This window comes from Neurospora tetraspora (genome assembly GCF_033439725.1).
Source record: "Neurospora tetraspora strain CBS 560.94 chromosome Unknown B0H65scaffold_1, whole genome shotgun sequence".
In the NCBI taxonomy this organism is placed as follows: domain Eukaryota; kingdom Fungi; phylum Ascomycota; class Sordariomycetes; order Sordariales; family Sordariaceae; genus Neurospora; species Neurospora tetraspora.
In genome coordinates this window covers 3,744,509-3,769,965 of record NW_026944383.1, presented here as the reverse complement: position 1 = coordinate 3,769,965, position 25,457 = coordinate 3,744,509, and the positions used below count along the sequence as shown (strand labels likewise).

At 52.9% G+C, this 25,457-nt stretch overlaps 9 protein-coding genes across 9 annotated transcripts; 3 read left to right on the top strand and 6 right to left on the bottom strand.

Moving 5' to 3' along the window:
• Window positions 1-1,006: 1,006 nt before the first annotated feature.
• Window positions 1,007-2,565, bottom strand: B0H65DRAFT_33795 (SURF4 family-domain-containing protein). Its single transcript, XM_062823598.1, has 4 exons — window positions 2,210-2,565; window positions 2,034-2,146; window positions 1,460-1,953; window positions 1,007-1,375 (listed from the first exon to the last, which is right to left on the bottom strand). Exons 1-4 carry the CDS (start codon window positions 2,371-2,373, stop codon window positions 1,238-1,240), a joined length of 909 nt encoding a protein of 302 aa, XP_062686429.1. The 5' UTR covers window positions 2,374-2,565; the 3' UTR covers window positions 1,007-1,237.
• Window positions 2,566-4,689: 2,124 nt separating this feature from the next.
• On the bottom strand, window positions 4,690-6,675 carry B0H65DRAFT_33742 (uncharacterized protein). Its single transcript, XM_062823587.1, has 5 exons — window positions 6,308-6,675; window positions 6,195-6,249; window positions 5,980-6,122; window positions 5,193-5,911; window positions 4,690-5,124 (listed from the first exon to the last, which is right to left on the bottom strand). The coding sequence occupies exons 1-5, from the start codon at window positions 6,479-6,481 to the stop codon at window positions 4,944-4,946; spliced, it is 1,272 nt and encodes a 423-aa protein (XP_062686428.1). The 5' UTR covers window positions 6,482-6,675; the 3' UTR covers window positions 4,690-4,943.
• Window positions 6,676-8,739: 2,064 nt separating this feature from the next.
• On the bottom strand, window positions 8,740-10,596 carry B0H65DRAFT_438330 (ALG6, ALG8 glycosyltransferase family-domain-containing protein; the record flags this gene model as incomplete). Its single annotated transcript, XM_062825364.1, has 2 exons — window positions 8,740-10,292; window positions 10,362-10,596. 2 exons carry the CDS (start codon window positions 10,594-10,596, stop codon window positions 8,740-8,742), a joined length of 1,788 nt encoding a protein of 595 aa, XP_062686427.1.
• Window positions 10,597-10,876: 280 nt separating this feature from the next.
• B0H65DRAFT_450550 (uncharacterized protein) lies at window positions 10,877-12,790 on the top strand. The gene is made up of 2 exons (XM_062826012.1): window positions 10,877-12,266; window positions 12,349-12,790. The coding sequence occupies exons 1-2, from the start codon at window positions 11,055-11,057 to the stop codon at window positions 12,607-12,609; spliced, it is 1,473 nt and encodes a 490-aa protein (XP_062686426.1). The 5' UTR covers window positions 10,877-11,054; the 3' UTR covers window positions 12,610-12,790.
• B0H65DRAFT_450548 (Leo1-like protein-domain-containing protein) lies at window positions 12,791-14,638 on the bottom strand. Its single transcript, XM_062826011.1, has 2 exons — window positions 14,114-14,638; window positions 12,791-14,054 (listed from the first exon to the last, which is right to left on the bottom strand). The coding sequence occupies exons 1-2, from the start codon at window positions 14,387-14,389 to the stop codon at window positions 13,110-13,112; spliced, it is 1,221 nt and encodes a 406-aa protein (XP_062686425.1). The 5' UTR covers window positions 14,390-14,638; the 3' UTR covers window positions 12,791-13,109.
• Window positions 14,639-15,848: 1,210 nt separating this feature from the next.
• On the top strand, window positions 15,849-17,444 carry B0H65DRAFT_33677 (Mob1/phocein). Its single transcript, XM_062823575.1, has 3 exons — window positions 15,849-16,358; window positions 16,419-16,530; window positions 16,616-17,444. Exons 1-3 carry the CDS (start codon window positions 16,178-16,180, stop codon window positions 17,148-17,150), a joined length of 828 nt encoding a protein of 275 aa, XP_062686424.1. The 5' UTR covers window positions 15,849-16,177; the 3' UTR covers window positions 17,151-17,444.
• B0H65DRAFT_33560 (uncharacterized protein) lies at window positions 17,342-18,932 on the bottom strand. Its single transcript, XM_062823562.1, has 4 exons — window positions 18,563-18,932; window positions 18,394-18,442; window positions 17,836-18,163; window positions 17,342-17,675 (listed from the first exon to the last, which is right to left on the bottom strand). Exons 2-4 carry the CDS (start codon window positions 18,430-18,432, stop codon window positions 17,533-17,535), a joined length of 510 nt encoding a protein of 169 aa, XP_062686423.1. The 5' UTR covers window positions 18,433-18,442; window positions 18,563-18,932; the 3' UTR covers window positions 17,342-17,532.
• A 1,617-nt stretch (window positions 18,933-20,549) lies between these two features.
• Window positions 20,550-23,395, top strand: B0H65DRAFT_33508 (uncharacterized protein). Its single transcript, XM_062823554.1, has 3 exons — window positions 20,550-20,984; window positions 21,046-22,953; window positions 23,045-23,395. Exons 1-3 carry the CDS (start codon window positions 20,704-20,706, stop codon window positions 23,319-23,321), a joined length of 2,466 nt encoding a protein of 821 aa, XP_062686422.1. The 5' UTR covers window positions 20,550-20,703; the 3' UTR covers window positions 23,322-23,395.
• A 458-nt stretch (window positions 23,396-23,853) lies between these two features.
• Window positions 23,854-25,321, bottom strand: B0H65DRAFT_33515 (uncharacterized protein). The gene is made up of 4 exons (XM_062823555.1): window positions 25,116-25,321; window positions 24,913-25,038; window positions 24,719-24,840; window positions 23,854-24,649 (listed from the first exon to the last, which is right to left on the bottom strand). Exons 1-4 carry the CDS (start codon window positions 25,165-25,167, stop codon window positions 23,990-23,992), a joined length of 960 nt encoding a protein of 319 aa, XP_062686421.1. The 5' UTR covers window positions 25,168-25,321; the 3' UTR covers window positions 23,854-23,989.
• Between the last annotated feature and the right edge of the window lie 136 nt (window positions 25,322-25,457).

Sequence of the window (25,457 nt, the reverse complement as noted above, 5' to 3'; positions counted from 1 at the left end):
TTTTGAGGTTTCCGGGTTTACTACTAGGTACTACTTGGATATGGACATGGCGATGGGATGATATGCATGACCCTTTTTTGTCGTCATGGTTGGGTAGCGGTTGGGAAGAAAGGTGAATCTCAGCTGGCTTCTACCTCGAACTTCTTTGGTTCTTCACTTACTAACGCGAATGTTGTAGGTTCGATATTTTGGTATGATACAATTGGGTAACTAGTGGCACTACTAGTTGCTGCCGCCATGAGCTTTGTTTTGTTTTGGCTTTACCATGTATACTACAACATACTTGTTTTGCACTGGGGTGGGAGTTACGTCGGTGGCGCTTCACAGTGCTTCCGACCTGAAGGTGTTGGGGGGTTTTCCATTGAGACCGGCCGGATAGGCGGGCTTTGTATGAATCGAATCATGGCGTTACTAGGTACCGTCCCGAATGGATGTCAGAATAAACCGAACATAAACAGTGCAGTACCAGTCGCTTGAGTTGAAAGGCCGCAACGTAACAGTAAGATGTCTTATGGCAAGCTGGAGACATTTGTACGAAACTCTCTGGGATGCTTTGATCCATAAAATGCTTCGCAATCCCAGACAGAGGGCATATGGACGATGAGTTGATACGTGAAAGACCATACCGGAGGTGTAACGTATCCGACGTGTTCGGTATGTGTTCTATGACCACTCGCGTTACACGAACGGAACCAGCTTGTGCGAATCGTCTTCCCCTCGGAGTATCGTACATGAATCTATCGAAGAAACGGATTCCTGATTTTAGTGAGATCTGAAGCGAGATTCCGGCCCACCATCAACTCCATGGAAAATCTTAACAACTAGCAGGAATATTTCTTTTTATCTCATGACTATTTTGAGCATTGCAACTGCGCTCACATACGCCCTGTTTTCAAAATTTCCATAGTTTGAGGACCGTCACAAAGATAGACCCAGCCAAAAGGATTGTACGCCGCTAATGATCAAAATGACACCACATCACATAACCCACTCCTAACTTTCTCCTAGGTACCCGTGACGTATTTTCAACTCCCAAATGAGATTCGAATCACCCTCCACATAGCATTGACCGGCGTGGCAGGCCATACCTATCATGTCTCCATTCGCTCGTTTCGCTCCCAAACCCATGTAGGCAACACCCTTGCTTGGCTCGGATTGCCGAGCTCAAATAAGCGAGGGATTCTCATGTACCCCTACGCGGATCTTCCTCTCCTTAACCTCCTCATTCGTAGACCCCTTAGTAAACCTTCTTCTTCTCGTCAATGCTGAACTGGCCCGGGCCAGTGTTGGTGAGGAGCAAGAGACCACCGACGATGGAAAGGATCTGGAAGAAATCGTACTTGGCGAAGTCCTTGTGGGGGTGGTGCTCGTGAAGCTAGAAAGACGCACAGTTAGCAGCGGCTCAGAAAAATGATAGCAATACCGAACTGTATCCGTCGGGGACACAAAATCCACTTACAGTCCAGAAGTTGTTGACCAGAAGGTTGAAAATGCTCAGAATGACGACCAAGAGAGTAGAGCTGAACTTGGTCTTGAAGCCGACAACAACCATGACGCAGGCAACAAGGCCAATGAGCGAGACAATAATGCGCCAGATGGTCCACTCTCCGCTGAAGACGAAGCCGATGAAGAGGAAGATAAGGAGGACACGGCCAGCAAGCTGGAAGTACATCTTGCGGTCCTTCTCCTCGAGCGTGGGGAGACCGGCAAAGGCCTTGGTCTTGCGCACCCACGAATCCGAGAGCACCATAAGGAGACCGCCCATGACGGACAGGTTGCGGAGGAAGAAGTTCAGGTCGAAGATAAGGCCGTAACCGAGCGCCTGGGTGATAACGACGCCGATGAGACCGCCGACGGCATACTCAGAGTACTTGCGGATAATAACGAGGGTGGAGCAGGAGGCCATGGCGATAACGTTGACGAGGAGGAAGAGGTGGGTGACGCCATTGGGAACTGTAGGATGTCCAAGGTTAGTAAATGTTTTGCTAGCTGTGCGCAAGGCGCAGGTTAATGGATGCTCAAAGGGCACATACTATGACGGTAGTCGTGAAGATACAACAGCTGGTCGTTCCACTGGGTCATTATTCTGAGCGCATCCTCGATGAAGGTTACGACAATCAGAAAGCGGCCAATGGCAGGGAGGTACCTGTATACACCAGCATTCGGTCAGCAACCCTTTCATACGCATTCTCGACTAGGTCTGACATACGGCTTGATGGGTTCGCTAAAAGAATCCAAGACGTCCTCAATCTTGCTCGTCTGCTTCCGGATTGCGTCGAGAGGGCTGGACTCGGTCGTGTCGTCGTTGACGGGTCCTCCGAAAGGGCTCGAGGCACCAATGCCATAGCTGCCGGGTCCCCGCATTTGCGCCATTGTGTGAGATACGATCGCGTCGGGTCTGGTTGATCAACTGAGTATGGCGTCGGAAATCGAGACGTTGTCAAGCGCAGGTGTTGCTCCTGGATCGCGAAACCAGGTTGGTGTTGTTTTGTGGAGGGATGAGCGCCGAGAAGTGGAAGTGATGACGGAGGGGTTCCTGCTCAGGGCGACTCCAGAGAGCAATAATAAATGCGGGACCGAGCTTGTATTAATGGGCCCTCGTTTCGATTCAGGCGCAGCAGCTTTCGGATTGAGACCTGGTGGTGAAGGGTCAAGGTCCAACTGGCAGCTGAAGAGGTGGAAGATGGTTGCAAGGCAAGGTGAATTTGAAGATGGAAGTGCCCTGGTGGTGAGGTCAGTCAGGTACCTTATTAACATACAACTGTGTCCTTAACCAAATGTCATTCGGTGATTTCCTGCAAGTGCCGCATCGAGAAGCTGCCAAGCTGACGGGTGCTCATGTTAAGAGATACATACCTGTTAGTGGCAGCCTCACCAAAAAAGGAGTACACTCAAACGGAATTACACACTGCGGGCAACTGTGGGTCCCCCTTACTCTTGGTCGACGGCAACCTTCCGGTGTTTCGAGTTGCCGTGCTGGAGTGCCCACGCGCCCAAGGTCGCCCTGCTGAAGCGGCCTGTGTGCCTGTGAACCTGCTGGTGGGCGACTGGGTTTTTGCAAGCGCACGAGCCAACCGTTGTTTTGGCGCGGGAAGAATGGAGTCTCGGAAGCGATGGATCTCCAAAAGACCCCACGCTAGACTGGGTTCAGCTTTCTCGAATCTCGACTGTCTGGAAAGTGCGATCTGATCCGAATTTCCCCCTTTTGGAGACGAGAAATGGCTTCAAGGTTGATTGAAAAGGAGCCTCATCGTCATGTCCGACACTTCTCCTAACTCCTATTCACCTTGATTCTCACGATTCATCTTCACCTTGATCTACCCAACAGTGTCTCTAAACACGCTATCGCAACCCCGCTGTAAAAACTCTCGGAGCCTCCTCAATGCAACAGCCCGATCGGACTACAAATTAGGAAGCTCCTCAGGCGTTTTTCCACCCGAGTGCAATGCCGACAAGGTCGAGCAACAGAAGAGTGCAGGGGTCAATGTCTTCTCAGCTTCCATAGCGGGCTGGCAGCAGTGGCAGGGGATCTCCGCTTGCGTCCGCTAGGCCCGGTCCGGTGGGGAACGGGACTCGGTAGCTTGGCATGGAAGGCATGCTCGGCATGGTCCCAATGGCCCAACCTTGATTCGTCCCATTGCCGCCATCCGGCATAGCGACGACGTCGGCATCGGGGGTGGGGGGAAGGATGCCCGGTTTTCGGGATCATGAGGCCCATTCACGACGACGGCGATAGGTCCGGTTGCATTTCCCTTCACTTTCATTTACCATCTCATGAGTAACCATTTTCCCTTCACTTGGCTCGGTCTATGATACTTATCGACGAGGACATTGTGAAGAACTGGTAGACTCTAAATTAGACTTTCACTGGTGATCTTCTGTTTTCTGATGCGCTCAAGCACGAATTCATATAAAAAGTCGTCCTTACACACTGATAACCCATCAAATCGAATCTCCATCCAGTACCGAACCAGAGTACTCATTAACAACACCTTTACCAAATTCACCCTCCGGCGTGTCACACAGGTCAAGAAATGTGATTCACCAACGCCTCAATTAAGCTTAAACTCTCCTCAAACTCCTCGGCAAATAGGCTTATCAGCTGCCCAGAGTCGGCTAACCACAAGGGAGCGGGTCAAAAAAAAAAAGACGGGAAGGATGGAAGGGGAACAAAGAGATAGGACGCTCTCACATTATTCACAAGGCCACTCTACCCACTTCCTCTCCCACGCCCTCCCATCCTCCCTGGGAAAAAACCTGTTTCAAGAACTTTGACGGGAGGAAAGTTTGCCCCCTACGTATTACCATTGTCTGACTGACTGACTGGTTCCTGGGTCTCATGAAAACACGAGGGAACAAAGGGATGGGGAACAAACGGGACAAGGATGAGGACGGGACAGGGCCCGTTCCTTTGTGTGGTACCTACTTGACGGACCGATTCCATGGATTTGGTGAACCGTTTTTGAGTTTGGTGTGGTTCTAACTTTGTTGGTTTGGATGGTGGTGGCAAGGGTCGGAGGGGTACGGCACGGAACTTTTTTTTTCGAGAACAGCACTTGGAATAGCTGAGACGATGATTTAGGTTTGAGACGTGGGCAGAGTAATCATCAATATGTGCCTATGTGAAGATGTTAAGTCTAGATGAGGGGATTCAGTCGGTCGTGGCATATGCTCATGAATGCTTCAAAGTGATTGAAACGATAAGATGTAAGTGCCATTCGTTCAGCCTGGGATATCAAAAAACTAGGTAACACAAAATATCAACCAGTTCCCAGTCGACAGCAGCCAGATATGTTTTCAAAACGCTAACATAACGTAATTCGAGTTCGAGTGTCCCATATCTGCCTACTGGTCGCTCCCATAGAAAATTCCTTTTCCGTTTATATTCTTTCATTCATTAAGCAACCGTCAAGTGACGCTCCTAGACATAGATTCTTTGCTGCTCATCGCTTCTGAAAGTGATTCTCCTCCCCAGCAGTCCAACCCGCTTTGGCGCCACCATTGTTCCCACTCTCATACTGCGGAGGAGGCGATCCCGGCATCATCGACGGAGGTCTGACAGAAGGACCGTCTCCGCTTGGTAGTTCAACAGGCGCCTGATCAACGCCACGCGAGTGAGGAACCCTATTATAGCCATGTTAGTTTTCTGGCTCTGAAATTCTACTCCCAAATTAGTGAGACTCGAAACTTACGAGCTGAGTTCTCCAATCATCAAAGGCGAGTTAGGTCCAGGAATAGGCGGGCTTCCAGGCGTAGACACTGCGTGTCCATTGTAAGTGTTAAACCCATAGACAGATCCTGGCGAGACAGGGTTCTGGTGCGGTGGTGGCGGCGTCCCATATGGGTACGGAGGGTGTTGAGGGCTCGCCGTCATGCTTCGATACGGGTCATTGGGGTCCATGTGCGGATGAGTCGAGAAGGTCGCGAAGCTGGCTTGGCCGGGACTCTTCAGGCCTGCTGGTGTTGGGACAGGGCTGTGCTGGTTGTGGTACTGTGCCTCTACCATGGTCGGAGGAGCAGCAGCGGCATCGGGGGCGGGTGCCGACGGCTGAACGACGCTCTTACGGTAGGCCTTTTTGAACCCTCCCCTTCGGCCGCAGAAAAAGAGCAAGGCGGCGGCAATGGCTACCACGGCGGCCGTGCCGATGGCGATTCCCGCGATGGCTCCGGCACCAAGGCCCGCTTTTTTGCCTCCGCCTTCTTTTCCGTAGTCTGGATCTTCAGCCTTCCATGTCTCTCCCGGCTTTAGATCGTACGTCGCTTGGTCTGCGAACTTCTTTTGGGCAGCCAATGATTGCGTAGCGTTAGGGTTGATGACACCGATCATTTTTCGAGTTGAACAGGAAGTACGGGCAGAGCAGTAGAAGAACATGGGCTCCTCAGTTTCAACTCTATAAAACCAGTCAAGGGTCTATTTTGTGGCTTTGTCAACGCCATGATCAAGTAGTCCTCATACGGCTTTGGAAATTAACAACTTACTTTCTCGAAGCTCTCGGGGTTAGTATAACCCTCGCCGCTGGACCACATCCCAGGCTGGCCTGGGTGGTAGAGCTCCCAAGGGAAGCACGGAAATTCGAATTCAGCTCGTGCAACAGAGTGACCCGTGGGATAAAAAATGAAGCCTAATAAGCTTTAGCGTTACTCGGTTGTTCATATCGAACACTTCAAGTTGACCTCCACAAAGGGTAACGTACGAATGACATCGCCTTTAGTGGCATTCGTTTCGTTTGGCTCGAACGTATGGTCATGCTATTATCATGGTAAGTCATTGTTGCTCGAATCTTTGACGCTCGTTATAATAACTTACTCTTCCCACATGTATCTCGATGACTTTTGAACCGGGTGACATCGAGGGTGTTGCGGAGATGGATGGCGAAGAGCTAGTAGGCGACGCTCGGCTGCTGACCAACGTAGTCTGTGCTGCCGCGGTTATCGAGAGGGCGGCGGTGGCCGCCCCGACTAACAGACGTGATCCGTACATGTTGTTGTTGATCTCCGCCAGGCAAGTCCTTCCTGGTGATAGGGTTTCCAGTCGAGAGTGGTATCGTCTGAAGGAAGGCGGAAGAAAAAAAAACGCCCAGAAGTACGGAGGGGCGGGGCAGGCCCTCAGATAAAGAACGAGAGAGAGGGCAGCCTCTTGGTTGGGGGCGTGTCCACAGCCACGGACCCGGTAGGAACAAGCCTACGACGGATACAGTGCAACTTCTGCTGAAGACTTGGGTGGGCTGGACCGTGGGAATCGAGCGGGGAGGTGCAGCTTAGAGCGTTCTGGTATCAATAGACCGGGGGCGAGATGCTCAGTCGAGAACTGCGATGTTCCGGGGAGGGGTGGCTGAACGAGTGATTGATAGCTGAAACCGAGCAGTTACTTTACTGATCACTGTCCGGCAGCGACCAAACCATCAAGATGAGTACTAGAAGATTTGGAATAGATTCTAGAATGGGCATGCCCCAAGTCTTATGAAGCACAATCCCCGTTACAAAAACGTGATACCAGTATTGCGTGACTGTGGAGGGCAGTCCTACAAAGGAAAATGTCTGCCGTTCGTGAGACCGGTATCCGAGAATAAAGAGACAAAGGACATAGACGATTAGTCGAGCTAGACGCAAGAAATGTTTCCAGGTCAAAGGATGGAGTTCAAAATCTGGGAACGCCTCCGAGGGAAGGCCAGACAGGAACCCGTCCCATGAAGCCTCGTCGGGTCTTTTTCGGTCATGGTGACGCTCAACACGATATCTAACTGTTGCCACCAGTCTGCCCCTCCAGGCCGTCAGTGCCGTCCACGACATCCTACCCGTCTTTGGGTGCTTAACATCCAGTCACAGTGTTAACGGCGGAAGGCCGAAAGGCTCTGAGGGTAAAATGTAGAGCGATAGCAGTAAGTGAGAACTCTACGCCACGAAGCTCTCGTACGGACATGACTGCAGGATATGTTGCAAGAAGGCGAATGAAAGGGACGTTGTGACAACAAACTCGACCTAACTCTGCATAACAACACCAACGACAGACAAGTGTCGTCCAATGTGGAAGGTTGGTTTGTCCAGCACCTCACCCATGGGGTATGTCTAACCTCGTCACATCCTGTTGCTGATTGGGCGTCGACGCCTTGTCTGACTCTGGGCTGAATGCTCGACGGATGTGGAGGAATTGACCATTCCCCAGGGTTGAAAGTGAAGCTGAAACCCTGGGCTTGTGGAAATTGACGAGTCGCTAAACCTTATAAGGTCTAAACCGCTTGCTGGGTATACCTGTCAGATTTGTTTAGCATGGCCATTCCCGTGTCGCTTAAAACGAGCTTCAGCCTTGCCGCACAGCGTCTCTCATCGGAGGATACCCCTCACCGACAGGATGCCGGAATTCTTCGAAGGGGGACGAGGTGAGCACTTACAGACTGACTGCAACCAACGTCCAGCCCATGCAGTTTCCCTCTGCCCTGTTCCACGGCACGCGGCACCCTGTCAGCCCGCCTTCTTCAAAGAATCGCGAACATGCCAGGCCGGCCTGTCCGCTTCTTGATGAGAAAACATTTCTTTTCCCAGTGGCCTTTTTGATTGTTGCGTCAAGGATTCCCGCTGAGAAAATCGATTGCAAATTCCAACATTCCGAAAAAGAACACAGCCCGGTCCTGCCCGACAAGCCTCCACGGAAGCCACCCGGAGAAACGATGCTAATGTCCCTGCATCTGGCCCAACCTGGCCCCCACGACCAGTGTGAAGCAATGGACGAAGCCAGCATGGCGGCCGGCGTGCGATGATCAATGACCAGTCGTGTCGGTCTTCTGGCATGCTTGTGACACTCCCCTCTGCTGCCGTGTACTTCGTCCTTCCCGCTGCGGCACCGATCCTCAAACTCACCACAAGTGTGCGCCTGTAGGCACGTACACATGGCAGAATCTGTTGGCTTGCTTGAGTCCAAGGATCGGGCCGGGGGTATAGAATGCGCCTCCTCTCCAACATATGCACGCCTTGTACATGTAACACAGTGTGGAACGTATTCGTGCGCGCCGTGTAAATCCTTCTCGTTGCCTGAAGAGAAAGGAACTTATGGCCTCGTGTTCCAGAATTCCCAGGTTTTAGATGTTGAGAAATGAGCACATGATGAGAAGATTAAATTCGAACAATGTATCACGGTGTATTTGTAACGGCAGGTAGGCTGACCCAGAGGAACGGTTTATACAGTCCACGGCGTAGTGTGTGAGGCGGCCGAATTTCCGTGACGGATTTAACCCCCTACCCATTCTACTGAGTTTTCGTTTTCATTTTCTTGCCGGTCCAAGACGTTAGAATCTCACTCTCGATGACAAGGCTCCCGAGACACCAAAGATAGCACAACGAAAACCCAACAGCACCAACGCCGACGTTGGCAACCACCCAAAGATCTGGCTTGTCCTTCGGAGCCACGACGAACATGTCCAACACATGCCAGAACGCCATCGTCAGGTAAAAGAAGCCATGGATGAACGCGGTGGCCCATTGACTCCAGATGCTTGAGCCGTCCTGGAAGTACGCATTCAGCGACGTCGGGGGCAGACCGAGAAGGTACGCCCAAAGAAGAGTCAGGACGGTATACGGGACTCTGAGATCGACTCGTTGCAGCAATGGGTACATGGTCCAACAGCCCAAGATATTGGCAAACCCTACCCAGGCACGCTTATTGCCCAACCCTTGTTTCCCCGCAAGCAACAGGGTCATGGGCATCAAGGGGAGAAGGACACTCTTCTCATGGACTTGATAACTGAATAGGAAGAAACCCCAGGCGGTTGTAGCAAAAGCAAGGGGCAAGAGAAGTTTGTTGGGTTGAAGGTGTTTGTTGGGTCGGAGGAATAAGATGAGGTTTGGCGGAACGATTGCTGCCAGTGTCGCAACTAACGCACCCTTCTGCAGCAGCTCAGCCGGATACTCCCTCAGCTTAATCACCACGTTCATGGCGCACCAGAAGTTGGCGACCTTGTCCTCGAAGAGACCGCGGGCAAAGGGAAACACGCGGTGGATTATCTGGACGAGCTGCTCGACGACCGGATAGTAGAATGCCTCAGTGTTCAGATGTTTTGCCAAATCCGAGAACAATGGGAGAGGGGGGTAAGCCCCGTCGGGATGGGCAGTGATTCCGCGGCTGGCCTCAGACAAAGTGCCAGCAACAACCGGGAGGAGAAGGATTGCGAAAGACACCACGGTGACCAAAGCAATCCCGATGAATCTCGGGATGTTGATACGGGGGAATACGCAGACTGCCAAGAGATATGCGAACACCGAGAAGGCATAGTAGAGGGCCATCTGCTTGAAACCCAGCGCCAGAACAAAGAAGAAAGAGGCCCAAAGGTTGCGTCCGGCGAGCATGCTGGACATGCTAGCAAGCACAAAACCCAACATCACCGTGTTATACTGGAAATGGACGTGGTCGATGAGGATGGTGGCCGGTTGCATCAGGATGGCCACAAGAGCGACGGAGGAGGTCCAGGCGGGAACGTCGCTGAGCCTGCTGAAGCGGCGCACGAAGATAACAGCGGCGGGGATATAGATGAGGTATTCGGAGACCAGCACGGTCGCCCTCATGAAGATCTTGAGCGTCGGATCATGGGAGCCCCTCGAGTCGTAAAGCGCAAACCATGCCGGGTCGATGAGAGATCCTATCTTGCCACAGATCCAGCTGTGATATGCTGTAAGGGGAGGGTAGTCCAAACCCCACCATTCGAGATCGTGAAAGTACCATTGCGAAATGGGAAGATGTGTTGTGATTTCCATCCAATGGCGCTGGGCCTCGTAGTCACCGAACAGAGGTGGTTTCTTGAAGCCTTAATGTTTCGGAGCATTAGTCTCTGGTGTACATAGTCACGGGCGCAACAGAATCGTGAATGACTTACCAGAATAGCCCCATAGACCTGCAGCCCAGCGGAACAAGCCGACAACCATAAGTATTAATGGCAACAATTCCCATTGCGAGACAGAACTCCTAGCAGGCCAGAGGAAGGCCGCCAGGGGAAAGGAAGGGACGCGGACGAGAGCTTCGCGCTCCATAATGACAGGAAGGTTGCTTGGGCCATTGCCGCCAGCCCGCTTCGCCTTCCGTCTGGGCTTATGAGGAGAGGGCCCGGCCATGGTTACCGGAATCGAGACCGAACAGAACTGTGCCGAAAGGAGGGCGGCATTGAAGGTGTCCGTAAGGAGATGCTTGGGGAAATTGTGGACGATGGATTCGCAAATGTCATCCAGCGTTTCAAGCAATCTGGCGTCGCGCGGCCGACAAGGTTCTTGGGTGGGGTCGATATGGGGAAAGCTCCAAAAAAAGATGGGTCCACCAGGGCTGGAACAAATACTCGGGCCGTCAGCAGCTGGCTTACAGTCAACCGAGATGTCAGAGCCCCTCATCAATCAGCGAATTGACAGTGACGCAGCTGGCTTTCTCCAACGAGTCCCCTGCGATGTTGAGAACCTTCCTGGCCGGCCCACGAGTTTCGTCACAACAAGACAGAACTTAGACATCGAGAACTCAGCAATGGATTGAGGAGTGGATGACTATTTACTGATATAACAATCCAATCGAGAGTATAGTCACCATGCCTTACCCATTCGTGCTGCCTACGACCTCATCGTTTTCATTCTCGTCCTGTTTTAGCTGCGAATCCCATCCCTCGCTGCCCCTCAACGCCAGCACCCGCCGCGGCGTTGTTCGCGAAGACCTCAAAGCCTTCAAGCGCACCCCGCGCGAACACCAGGCCGCAAAGCTCCCGACCGTGGTCTCCAGCCTCACAGCCTACCTACCCTACCTCTTCGCCGTCGATGCAGGCCTAAGCCAACGAGCCGTCAACGGCGAGGAAATCGCCGTGATCCTCAAGACCGCGCCCGCAATCGAGTGGCGCCCCACCCTATCTGACAACGCCGCCGTCGCCGTCCCCGGCAAAGAGCCCGCCCGCGTCAAGGTGCACTCGCTCGAGTACGAAGTCTTCTTTGCGCTCTCCTGCCTCGCCAACGCGCACACCCTGCAGGCGCGCATCGCGCTGCATCCGCTCTACGTGCTCTCCACCGCGCCCGTCGGCACCCAGCAGCGCCAAGTGGCCGTCAGCGCCGCGACCAAAAGTCTGCTCGATGCGGCCTCCATCTACGACTACCTCGCGCTCCGGGCCGAAGGGCTCAGCAGCGGCTACGGGATGGCCCCGCCCTGCGCCGACATCTCGCCCGCGGCGCTGCGAGCGCAGTGCTCGCTCGCCATGGCCGAGGCGACCCTCTTGGCCGTGCTCAAGGACGATCCGTACCCGGCTGTGGTGGCGCAGGATCGGAACAAGAACGATACCGAGTGGATGTACAAGGCGCCGGATATCCCCAAGGTCAGGGCACATCTGTTTGCAAGGTTGTGTCTGGCGGCTAGCGAGCATGCCGCGCAGGCGTACTCGCTGTGTGCGGGACTGGGGCGAGCGGGCGGAGGAGGCAAGGTAAACGAGAGCTTTCTGAAGTATCTAGATAACTTGAGGCGCACAAGTAGAGCGAAGGCGTGTCGGTTCTTTGGTATTGACTCGGAGCTGGGCGGGCAGACTGGGACGGCGATTGCATGGTTGAATGCGGGACTCCAGGAGCTAGGAGTTGAGAGGAACCCCTCAGACACTGGTGGTAAGAAGAGCGGTGGCTTAGGTAGGTTGAAAGAAAAATGGACGGAGAAGAGGGAAGACAAGAAAGTAGAAAGAGGGTTGGACTGGGGAGCAGATGCGGGACGGCTTGAAGAGACAAGAGTGTATGAAATGCTATGGGAGAAGTGGTCGAAGCAAAATGACACGGTGAGATTTGATTCCAAACTATTTCCACATGTCCCACCTTTCGACTTGTATTGTGAACTAACATCGTGGCCTCTTGTCTCAGATAATGACCCAAGTCGTCCCTCCATCGGGGCCATTACTCCAACAGATGCCCATGGGTAGGGAGATTCACACTATCAAGCCCTTTCAGCCGCCACAGCTAGATCCCCCAACACTAGAGGCCATGCGCGCACCGCCAGATAGGTCGGACGATGCTGCTCTTTATCCTAGCTCGGATGAGGACGATACGACGATAGGCACCCCAATAGGGGCATTCCCAGGTACGCAGGGGGACTATAGGACAGGGACCCCCAACTACTATTGATGAAGCCTGTTCATCTTTCTACGACTTTCACGAGGATGATATCTTTTGTTGTGGTCCAGAGTAATGTAATTACAATGATACCTATTTGATCTGCAATCTGGGAGTCGCATTCGAGACATAGTCGGCAGTCTAGAAACACCACGCGAAGTTAGGATAGCAGACTCCCCGGATTTAATTATGACATGTAGTTCCTATGTCTGAATCCCCCAGCAATGCTGACACGAGGAGAATATGTACATCGGTAGCATGAAAATCGTGCGCCCCATGACATGAAACACCAGGCGGCTAATAGCTAATGCTGAGATGTAGACATACAAGTATAACCATGTTTCCTGCCCGCCTGTACACTCAGGGACCTACATATGTCCCCTGGAAATATGCCAATAAAGACGCCCGATTTTTGACTTTCCTGATGACCAAATGCGCCCATGAACCCCTTGAAAAGCATACAATAAAACATGCTTAGAACCCAAACTGAAAAGGCAAGAAGCTCTCATTATCTACTCATCGTCATCGTCAACGATGGCCCGTCTACGGCGATGCGAGGTGGTGCCGGCGCCGTCCTCATCATCTGCCTCCGCCGTCCTCTGACGCTTACGGCGGGGTGCCTCTTCCTCCTCGTCGTCGTCATCAAGGAGCTCCTCTTCCTCCTCATCATCCTCAACTTCCTCGCTTTCCTCGTCACTGTCGACAAGGAAGCCGTCATCCAGATCGTATTTGTCGGTGGGGCCCCTGCCGTTGGGAAGCTCGTCGTCTGAATCATATTCGGGCCGACGGTTCTTCTTCTTGCCGCCACCAGGCGCACCACGCTTCCGGCCGCGTCGTCCGCCTTCGAGATCACCGATAGAGAGCGCACCGCCCTTGAATCGTCCTCCAGCGCCATCCACGCGGGCGGCAGCGGTCTCGCGGCGACGCTGCGCCTTGGCACGTTCCCTCTCGGCCATCTCTGCCTGCTTCTTCTGCAGCTCTGGGTCCTCCTTGGCGAGAATGATCATGTCGGGGCCGCGTTCCTTCTTAGCGGTCGCTAGCTCCGCCTTAAGACGCTCGAGTGCGTGATCCTGAATGTTCTTGTTCGGCCTCAGCATGTACTGTTCCGTAAAATGTCCGATGATTACGAGCGAGTTCGTTGTCAAGTGGGCCGCAGCGGCATAATAGTGCGCGTCTTGGACTTCCTGGTAGGGCTTGTTGGACGGAGGGGCCAGGGGCTTGGACTGAATTTCGTAATGCTCGTCGCCAACTGCCATCGTAACGGATCCGTCACTCCAGCGGTAAATGTTGGTATTGCTCTGCATCTTTCCGGTCTTCGGGTCGCGGCGGCGCATGACAGTAGGGATTGGTGTTTCGGCCCGCGCGTTTCGAAGATCCCATTTGCTCGGCTCCCAAGTGTCGGCGTTGTACTCGATCGGGTTCAGCTTGATGAAGTCGGGTACTTTGAAGGAGTAAAGCTGCGATCCCGTTAGTAACCGTGTTGTCACACGTGTGATCTCGAAGTGACTGCACGTACACTGCCGTCTCCGGACTTGGGGATGCGATGGCGGTAAAGCGGTGTGTCGGCAACGGTCTTGCTGCGGAATTCCGGTTCCTCGTCCTCCATACCGTCAACTTCGTCATGATGTCTGTCGGCGACCTCGTCTTCTCTGTCCGACTGCAAGTCACGGTCACTGAGCTTGTCCTCGCCAATCTCCGATAGCGGCTGGTCGTCGTTAACGTCTTCGTCTCCAAACAAATCGTCGCCAGCATCGTCTGGGACGTTGTCGATATGATCCTCTGAATCGGACATTTTGAGTGACGGTCGAGTTGATGTGGCTAAGAATTGGTCGATGTTGTTGTGTGATGGGTACACTTCGGTGGTCGAGGAATATTGAGATGCGCCGGAGGTAATGCGCAGGAAAGTTGATGGTTCAGATGTAGATCGGTTTCGGTTGAAGATGAATGGTGGTGGATGGTTTTACGCGATGCGGTTTGCAAGTTGCGGGAAACCTGAAGGCCGCGTCGAGTTCACGGTCGCACGCACCCCTGCGGTGCAATGGCCGCTGCAGAGTGCCGGCAGCAGGACAGCGACAATTCATGATGTGGCTTGACCACCAGTAAAAGTGGGCCAGGCTGAAGCTGCGATAACGATACGGCGGCTTGCGGGGGGAATAAAGCCGCGCACCTTGAAGGTCCCCTGTGGCGCAAGAAATAGCGGGGATCCCCTGCTCTCTCCCAATCATGTACCATAGCATCCAATCCCGTCCTCCTTCATGAATCCAGCGGATGCCCCTAGCGAACCTGACGGGATACCCCTTCGACCCCTCTAGACCCTCACCATGGAGCCTCCTAATTTGTGGCGGCTTGCTCCTGTTGCATGTGCGAGATGGAGTTGATGATTGGCGTGTGAGAAGGGGCAAGCCAAGCAGGCATTCAGAAACAACGAGCAGCCCAACGTTACTACCACTCAGACGTCCCCAAGCACTTCAAGGTCCCGTCTCGGAGCGGCTGCCCAGTCACAGACGGTCCTATAGCACCTATCCCCGTGGATGGCGGTGGGGTGCGGCCCTCCTTAGAGGCAGTCTCCTGGCCGCCCTAGCTCTCCCTAGTCCCCTAGTAAGACTCTAGTGTAGGTGCCCTGTCACGCCTGTCTCCTGCTCGCCTCTTCCCGTCCCTTAATTCCCTTGCTGATGCCGTACATTTCCTCGTCCGCTACTTGAGACCATGTCCAACCTCTTTTCTGGAATGTGAGTGGTTTCGTTCCATATCTTGATCTTTGTTCCCAATCCCACCTGGAGCCATCATCTTCAGAGCTACCTACCACGCCGTCTCTCCATCTTCAAGCTTCTCCGTACGTATACTGCCTAGAGGTATGAACGCCTTGGGCTTCTCTACCTTATCCCCCCCCATCCACTTCCCATGTCAGGTCTCCCTGGTTAAGATTGTCTTGTTCATTGTTCTTCAACACCTGCAAGTGCTTCGGTGGGCAGTGCTTGGTCTGAAGGTCGAAATGAGCTTCTCTCCATGAGAGACAGTCACATCACTTACAAGTTATATGGGCAACGTTACCCCTTTTATGCCAAGCCCATCATGGCCTAACACAACTCCCAAAGTCCTTTGAGCAAACAACACCAACGTCTCGAGTGTGTGGCTTTGATGTTCACTATATGGTATACTTTTAGCCTTCACCATCCCTTCCACAATACCAAATCTTACCAAGTCAACCATACATGACAGCTCCACCACACATCAAGCTATCCCGCAAGTGTGAGGCTTGATACTCAACTAAGCAGATTGCTATGTCTATGGCCATGAGAATAACTCACCCTTATATCACTGACAACGGACTGTTGGCTCACTCTATGAATGATAAAGCCACTCTTCTATCAAGCATCACGACATCAGGAACTAACAGGGTTACTATAGAAACGCTCGGTTTAGAGGACACAAAAGCCCAACAAGTCCGACTCAGCAAAGCCCTCAGAACTCTTTGCCTTCCATACACTCACTCGAGACATCACCGGGATATTCATCTTCAACTCTTTCAGCGAAACTTCCACCCATCCAGAACTCGTCTTCTCTCGCTGAAAGTATCGGCATGGATCCAAACAATGGTTCAATTCCCTCTGCGGAGGAAGTCCTTGCTTCATATCATCTACCCCAAGTGAAGCCGCAATGGCTAAACTGCAATTATGGCAAACACATTGTCAAGGGAAACTTCCTTACCCTTAGTGCTAAGCCTAAGACGGTGGAAATGGGAGAGTGGATAGCACATCAAGGTACGTACTGTTGTCCAACATCATCAGGAAATATGTGGTTTTGCTAACCGTTTATGATAGTCGTGGACCACTGGCGAATGCTCATTACTTTCATCAAACTCGTTCATGACCGGGAAGAAGATGGCAGCTCGATTTGCAACTCTCGGAAATGTCCCAAGATGTCCGCGGGAGCGTAAGTTTGCTAGCTCAGCTCAGCTCAGCTCAGCTGCATCCCCAGTATCCCTATGACTCGCATGTGAACTGACCATCCAACACAGCTCCCACTCCTTCACCTGGCTAAACTCGCGGCTTCAACCCGTGGAAATCCCAGCATACGAATACCTCAGCCTCGTCCAGCGCTACATCAGCGGCAAGATCGACGACGGCAACCTGTTCCCCACCGACCCTGCGGGCGTCTCCTTCGCCGACAACCCGACCTTCTGCACTCCCTTGCCCGAGTCCGGCCCGGACTGGATCGGCAAGCGGAGCGGCTTCCCGCAGAACTTCATGGAGACGTGCCAGACCATCTTCCGGCAAATGTTCCGCGTCTACGCGCACCTGTACTGGTCGCATTTTGACGACATGTTCTGCCTCAACCTGGAGAAGTCCATGAACAGCTGCTTCAGCCACTTCATCCTGACGGCCACCACGCTCGGCCTGTTGAAGAAGACGGATCTGGAGCCGATGCAGCCGCTTATCGATCTTTGGGCCGCTTTGGGCACTTTCCCCCAGGGATGCAAGGCGTATGAGATTGCTAATATCTCGGTTGGAAACCTTCTTATCCAGAAGGCGGGTGGCCCACCCTCGAGCTAGTCGTGGCTAGTTGGTTTTCTTGGCCTGGTTGTCTGGTTGGAGATGGACTGCTACTCGGCTATCGTATGTGTCCAGGAATTTGGTATATATATAGTAGGTGTGAATAAGATGCCATATGGTGCGTATTTATGAATAGCGCTTTAGCGAAGCTGCGGCTGTTTTTCCATATAAGTCGTGACCATTGGGTTTGGTTGAGTGATGCGGAAGAGAGGAACGATATCGATGCTTTGTGTTAGACTTCAACCACGTATACCATATGGGTTTCTGTCCTTCTTTTCATATATCTATAAGAGCGCACATAACACTGCATCATAGCACGTTGTTTTAACACGGACCTGATTTCGGTCATCACTTATAATTTTTTCATCATGTACCACACTCCTTAGGACGCAGTCACCTCGCTAATCTTGTACTCGACCACAAGCGGCTTACCGGGCTCAATGATGAACCTGCCAGATCCCACAAAGACCTTGTTCTGGAGAGGGCCGAGCCTCTCATCACCGGTCTCGAAGACGTGATGGGTGACTATAAACCATATCACCACTCGTTAGCAAAGAAGCCTCCACCAATCCCTCCAAATAATAACACTACCCGTCCCCTCGAATCCTCACACCCAACCCACCCAGCATCCGCACCGTAGCAAAACCTTGAAACAGAGACACAGTAAGAAAAATGTCACACTCACAAGCATCACCAAACCCCGTCGTCGCCATATCCGGCTCGCCACGGAACACCTTGCCCGCGGCACCCGCCAGCGAGACACTGCCCGTGTAACTGAACCGGAAGAGTGCGCCCGTGGCTTTATCCTTGCCCACGCTGTGGATCTCCAGCCGCACGTTCTCGCCGTTCGGGTCCATCCGCACGTAGTCGGCGCCGTGCACGAACTCGGCGTCCAGCTGGATCGGGTACGAGGCCTCGGACTTGAGGGAGCCGCTGTTGGGCACAAAGGGCACGAAGAGGATGGTGCCGCCGCGGGCGGTGGTGCCGACGTTGGAGGGGGCTTCGACTACGAGCTGGAAGTGGGAGAGGGGGGGTGGTTAGCTATATATATGGATATCTTCGAGGCTGCGTTGGTGTGATCGGTCAGGGAGTAGGAGGGAAGGAGTATGGCCTGTGGGGAACATGGTGCTATTCGTGTTCTGAATTTGACCAGTGTTGATGGGTGTCCTTGAGGTCATGCCCCAAGGAACACCAACTGAATCATCTACATCAGAGCAACATGGAGACGGGGAGGTAACCATACCTGAGCCGTGAAGGCCGGAATAAGCTTCGGGAAGGACATTGTGGCGAATCTTGGGACTTGATCAACTTCGACTGATCACAAAAGAGGTGCCTAGGAACGTTGACTGTACTAGATATTCTTTGAAGGAGGGAAGCTGAAGATATATGATACCATTCAGGGCCATACCTACAATCGACCTCGTTGACCCAACCTACCCCACGCCACTTCCTCCTCTTCCCCGCAGGTAAGCCGCAGGTAAGGAGGGGTTATGTCCTACTAAAGGCAAGAGCAGCATACCCATATCGACGCTACTGGTGATGATCATATTCGGGTAGGCCTTGGTACGACTTGAAGAACATCACCCTATTTCCGTCTACATGTAGGTTCTGCTGAGCGTAGGTAGTCGGAATAGTCTTTCATATCACCGATATATTGTATTCTGTAGGATTATTTAGCCGGTAAGACCAAGCAAGGCGAAAGCTGCAAATCAATGTCATAGCTGGTAAGCCAAATGCTTGTCGGTGCTGGAGCCCTGATAAGTTACCGCAATTGAAGTGACTTTCGAGATCCGACCTCGCATCCGAGCAACACAATCAGGTAGGGCGGGAGGTGGCACGGCGCCGATGATTCCGCGGTGTACACTTGGTGGACTCCGAGCCTTGCGGTGTCTTCATCCAACCGCGCAACCGGAGACCAGTCGGGTCCGTAGCGAAGACATTCTGTTCGCGGGCGTATCGGTACGTAAACTACACCATATGGTGTCACTAAATATGTATGTCACCCCGAATCCGATGTTGTAGTATCGCCGGTCAACCGTAGGCCTTCCGACTCCATCAAGTCAAAACGATGGCGGCAACCGGAATGGCGCGAAATGTGTTGCTTACGACCATAATCTCAACCACTAGAATAGTTGACTGAGATCCGTGGATTCTTGGCGGAGTAATGTGTTCGTTATTTGAACTCCACGGATTGTCGGTGAGACAGCTTCTTGACGGTACAGGGCTGTACATAGGTACCTCGAGACAACACGGGCAATGGATTCTCAGGGTCGTGAATCCACATGGTTGTGGTGACATGGAGGCGCACCCGCACTCACACCCACCCAGCTTCAATTCCACTGGTAGTTACACCGAACGACCCGGTGACTTTCAGCGCGAAGAGATGGGCTCTAAGAATTAGTCTAGATAGATTCTTCCTGGTTCGTTATCGACAGACCGTTGGGCGCCCGTCCGCGAGGACCTGTTGTCGGTTGAAACTCCAACATGATCGCAAAGAACCCGATGCCATGATCAAGCTTTTGAGGGGTTCTTCACCCTCCACAGCGGAGAAGTTGTGTGTCTGTGGGTCACCCACTGCGGCCATAGCCGTTGACCTACCCGACATGACTGACAGCGAAGTACCCTGTAAACAGCTTACAGGTGCGTTTTGCTGCGTTTCTCGTTCCACAGGTACTTGATCATCGTTAGCGACGTTGGGATGGTGGCTACACAGCTGTCCAATCACCGGCTGACCGGCAGTAATACAATGGATCCCTGCTTGGGTTGACATCACCGGGAATGGAAGTTGTCAAGTCTTCTTGTCACGGTCAGTCGAAGGAAGGCGCCGGCACAGAAGCCCGTCATAGGCTCATAGCTCAATTGTCTCGGGCTGTTCCAATCCCGTCGAAGCCCGCCGTTTCAAGAACTTTCGCTCCCGTCTCGTGTCGTTTCTGTTTCCCATGCAGAGCAGCGTCCGAGTCCATACCTCCGCTGTTACTGATACAGGTACCTACGCATCATTCCGATACCTTCTGAACAGCGGCACTCGGTGGTACGTCGTCGTCTCTCGAGGGTCCCGTTGTCGACATCCACGTTCGAGTGTAGGGCTTCGATGACCACAACACCGAGTCGCACCGCCTTCGATAAGATATTGGCCTAGTACCTGATTCCAGAGGTGCCACGGCTTTTTCGTATTGACGTGGATCCGAACATTTGTTGCTCCTGCTGCCATACAATTCCCAGCTAGGCCGTTTGCCTGCTGCATCGCAACCGAGTTGCCATTGCGCCCGTGCCCGCCTACTGGCTCTACTCACGTCATCTCTTTCGTCCCAAGGTCACCACACTTTTGCGCCTGGCACAAACCGGCATGCTTTCAATCCCATACCACAACTTCATCTGGAGCTTCTTTCAGCTTCGGCAATCGGCGGAGCTAAAGTCGCCTGTTCCACTAATTGATTAGGAACGTGGTTTTCCGTCTTGTTAGCTTCCCTGGACAGAGGGGACCCATTCATTCAGGCCAACCAACAATCATCCACCAGCCACCCACCTAGTCATCTACAGATTCACCAACACCATGGATCAAAATATCCCCCCACGGCATGATGCCTCAGAGTCGAACTCGGGGCCATCCGCAGGCCAACCTCCCCAGAACCAACCATCTCGGAGAAGAAAGAACCATAGAGCGGGCAAGAAGAAGAAGAATAGAAGAAAGTCTTTCGGCGTCACCTCAGAGGATATGGCCCAGGAGAGCATGAATGACGAGGTGCTTGCGGAAGCCAGAAACGGCTTCTATTCGCGGCCCGGAAACAACTTCAGCAATACAAGCATTGATAGCGAGGCGCTTTTGGATCATAGGTGGGTTTCTGTCATCTTCGAGTATGTGTTTGGCAGATGCTTACCCATGTTATGGTTATAGAGAACAACAACCATTCATACGACCCAGACGGCCATCGATGTTAGTGACGCAAAGTTCGCATTTGACAACACCACAGGTCGCGAGCAGGCTTAAAACAGTGGTGGCCAGCAGCAACAACAGCGAAGACGAGCACGAAGGAGCACCCCTTCTCTCTAGTTCCGTATTTCAGAGAAGCGAAGGCTATACAGGTTATGGTTCTAACGACACCGCGCGAAGGGCTTCAGCCGCCAGTCGTCGTGAATCAAGCAGGGACAGCAGCAAGAAGAGGCGGGTCACATCACTTGGCGCAACCGGCACAGAAGGCTATAATGTCAACTATCCTCCATCAGTGCCTGGAAGTCCTCTCATGCGCGCGACCGATCGCGATATGAGCATGAGCTTCGGCGACATTATGCTACGGGAAGAGAGCGACTCCATGCCGCATTCCCCTGGCAGGCGAACACTAAACGAAGAGAGCAACTTGGGAGGATCCATGGAACGACGACATACAATCGCATTACAAGCTGAGGAGGACGTGTGCTTTCCCCAGGATGGCCTCTCTGAAATTGCTGACGAAGATCTTCGCACTCGGGATCCCACTGCGTATCGCATGAAGAGAAGACGGCGCAGCAAATGGCCGGATCTTGCTATCTTGGAGGAATGGAGCAGGTATGAGAAGGAAGGCAGAAGTGAGGAGGGCCGTGCAAAGAAGATCACGGAACCTCAGTTGATTAACGGACGACTAAGGCCAGTCCACCGTGGCTGGTACCGGGCTCAGGAGGATGCTCCTTATCGCTTCACATACTTCAATGAAGAGTTCCAGAGTACTATCCACAGCCAGACAATTTCAGAACTGGTCCAACCAGGACTCTCCTTCAAACAGCTGTTCATCCCCGATCCACGAGTCCTTTCAGATTCCTCTGATGACGAAGACGATGAAGAGGATCAGCGTCATGTCGCTCTAGATGAAGTCCTGGGAGGCCAGAACGGTGACCCAAGGATTCCAAGCCGGCAGCCATCGCTTGCTACCACTACCCAAGGCTTCTTCGACGCTCGGAGAGATCGTGGCTCGAACGCCGGAACAACACTCACGGAGTCGAAACGTACCTCGGGAGAGCATACGCCAACAGATGCCAAATCTCCGGAACGTTACAAGTCGCCACCGACGGAAAAGACAAGCAAGCCACCAAAATACGGAGACCGGCCAGTGTGGTGGCTGGATATCTATAGCCCGACCGAACAAGAGATGAAGGTTATCTCCAAGGCATTTGGTATCCATCCACTCACAGCTGAAGATATCATGATGCAAGAAGCCCGCGAAAAGGTTGAACTTTTCCGGCAATATTACTTCGTCAACTATCGTTCATTCGACCAGGATTCAACAAGTGACAACTTTTTGGAGCCCGTCAACATGTACGTGGTCGTGTTCCGCGAGGGCGTTCTAAGCTTCCACTTCTCCCAAACACCGCACCCGGCCAACGTACGTCGACGTATTCGTCAGCTGCGCGACTATCTCATCCTCTCATCGGACTGGATATCGTACGCCATTATCGACGACATCACCGATGTTTTTGGTCCGCTGATTCATAACATCGAGGATGAAGTCGACGATATCGACGCTGCCATTTTGCTACTGCACTCGGAAGACGATCCAAATTTTCCAACGGATAATCTCAGAGAAAAGTCCGAGGCCGGCGACGCAACATCGGCCGAAGCTGGACGCGACATGCTCAGACGCGTGGGCGACTGCCGCAAAAAGGTGATGTCGCTCTATAGGCTGCTCGGCAACAAGGCCGACGTCATCAAGAGCTTCGCAAAGCGTTGCAACGAGCATTGGGAGGTGGCGCCTCGGTCGGAGATCGGTCTATACTTGGGTGACATTCAGGATCATATTGTGACCATGACTTCGAACCTGAGTCACTATGAGAAGTAAGTATCTCCCTAGTAATCCAATTGCTCTCCACCAGTCATTACTCTCTAGCAGGTTCAAATCCAAGATACTAATATTCATTCAACTTAGAATCCTAGCACGATCACACGCCAACTACCTAGCGCAAATCAACATCCGCATGAACGAGCGACAGGAGCAAACAGCCGACGTGCTCGGCAGACTGACCGTCCTCGGTACCATTGTGTTACCGATGAACATCGTCACCGGCCTCTGGGGTATGAACGTCTGGGTTCCCGGGCAAGGGATTGAGAACGACCTCAAGTGGTTCACGGCCATCACGGCAGGACTATTGCTCTTCGGGTTCGGTTGCTATCTCATTGCGAAGCGGGTTTATAAGATTGTATAAAGGGCGCAAGCAAAGTCTGGGGAGGATGAGGAGGATTTCATGAAGTGTATGTGTTTAACGAACATTTTACGAACTATCACGCAAGTATCTTGTATGTACAGAGCAGAGAAAGCGGATGTCCTTACGGGTTTTTCTTTTTTTTGGTATCTAGTTTACATGACATGACAGCGTTTGGTTAATAAGGGAGTAGGGTAGAGCAACAGCAAGAATGACACGCGTTGTTGGGTGGGTGATGGCATTTTTGTGGTGTTGAGGTCGAATGTCTGTCTTTTCTGCGTGGTTTGGGTGAACAAATAAATTTAAGGGAATGAAAGCGAAAGTCTTTAGAGGCATGTATTCCACCACATAGGCTGTCAACTCAAAAAATTCCAGATCTATGTGTACTACATACCCCATTGGAGTTGTGGGAGTCAAGGACACTGTTTCCTATTACGGAACCCTTCATTCCTCAACATCCGAATGTGGATGTTAAATTCACTGACATTTATCCTTTTCTATTAAACCTTTGCAATGCTCCCATTTAGCGTGTGAAACCGACCGCCGCCACCATAACGCCTGACCAGCCTATACAAAAATGCATGATGAGAGAAAAACAAGAACATGAGCCCCCCCGACATTTCGTTGCCCATGTTCATGGAAAACTGACTGGTTGAATCATCCGTCTGTCATTAACGTAGGCCCTGAGCAGAAAACTGAGCGCGAAGCGCCAAAATCTGCTGCCTCTCCGCATCCGGCAGCTGGTCAATCATCTCCTGCGGAAGCTCCATAACAGCACGCATCAGCGCCTCTGGATCCTGCCCGGGGGCGGCAGCAGCCGGAGCCGGGGCAGGAGCAGCAGCGACAGGTGGTGCTGCGTAACCGCCAGCGGGGCCGGGAGCGACAGGCGGGGTGGCTGTGGCGCCGGGATAAGCTCCGTACGGAGCACCACCCATGGGGTTGGGGACGACGGAGGCACCCATAGGAGGAGCAGCAGCAGCGGCCGGGTTGTCGAGAACCGAGTTGATGGCGTCCGGCGAGACCAGGCCCATGACAAGGAGCGCTTGGAATATTGCGTAGCTCAGCTGGGGCGCTTGGTTGAGAAGTTCCGTGGCCCTAGCAGGATCGTTCGTAGCCAGTGTCTTCATCTGCTGGAGGATGTCGAGGAGCTGCGCCGGGGGAAGGGTGTTGAGGGTGCGAGAGATGGCGTCGGTGCAGGTGACGTCCGGAGGGAGATCTTTGCCTTGGGGCAAGGGGCCAAGAGCGGGAGGCGCGGCGCTGGCGGGGGGAGCGGCGTTGTAGCCTCCCCCGTTGGGAGGTTGAGCGTAGCTGCCGGAGGCGTTCTGGTTCGGCTAATCAAGACGTCCTGGTCAGTGAACTGGATATGAAAGAAAGGTGAGTGTGAGTTGTTGGTGCCATACCCCGCCATCACGATCTCTACCGCCGTCTTCGTCGCTGACGGTCTCGTTGCTGAAATCGACACGCAGCTTGCGACCCATGATCTCGTGGTCGTTCAGGTTTCGTACGGCTGATGCGGCGGAATCTAGAGATTGAGGGAAGGTGATCAGTGTATGCGCGCGGGAGAAGGAGACTTAATATAGAGAGGGATACGCACCGTAGTCGGGAAATTCTGCGAATCCAAAACCCTTTGGCCTTCCAGTCTCGCGGTCATAGACAAGGCGAAAGTTGAGGACCCGTCCGGCGCCGCTAAAGATTTCGGTTATCTGCTCTTCGGTAAGGCCTGTATGGTTCCAGTCAGTGAATGGGCTTTTATGGATGGTCGTCCTCTGATCCAGAAACAAGTGGTTGTTTGCGTACCGTAAGGAATGTTTCCCACGAAGACCACACGTGAAGGTTGGCGTGTCGACATGGCGATGCGCGCGTTCACGGTCGAGCAAAACTGTTGTACGAAGCGCAAAGTCTCTAGCAGTAGCGCTACTGAGGATGGAGAGGCACAATGCTGCGTGAGTTTGACTGCGAGCTGTGTGGGCTGATCGAATGGGAATCACCAAGCGAACCAGATGTTGGACAGGTGGGATGGACAACCAAGAATTGGGATGGATCGATGCGAACAATAGGGACCGCGCAGGAACAGCGAACTTTGGCAGATGGATGAGATGGAAGTTAACACAGTCGTAGTTAGACTACCTGAGGTGCACC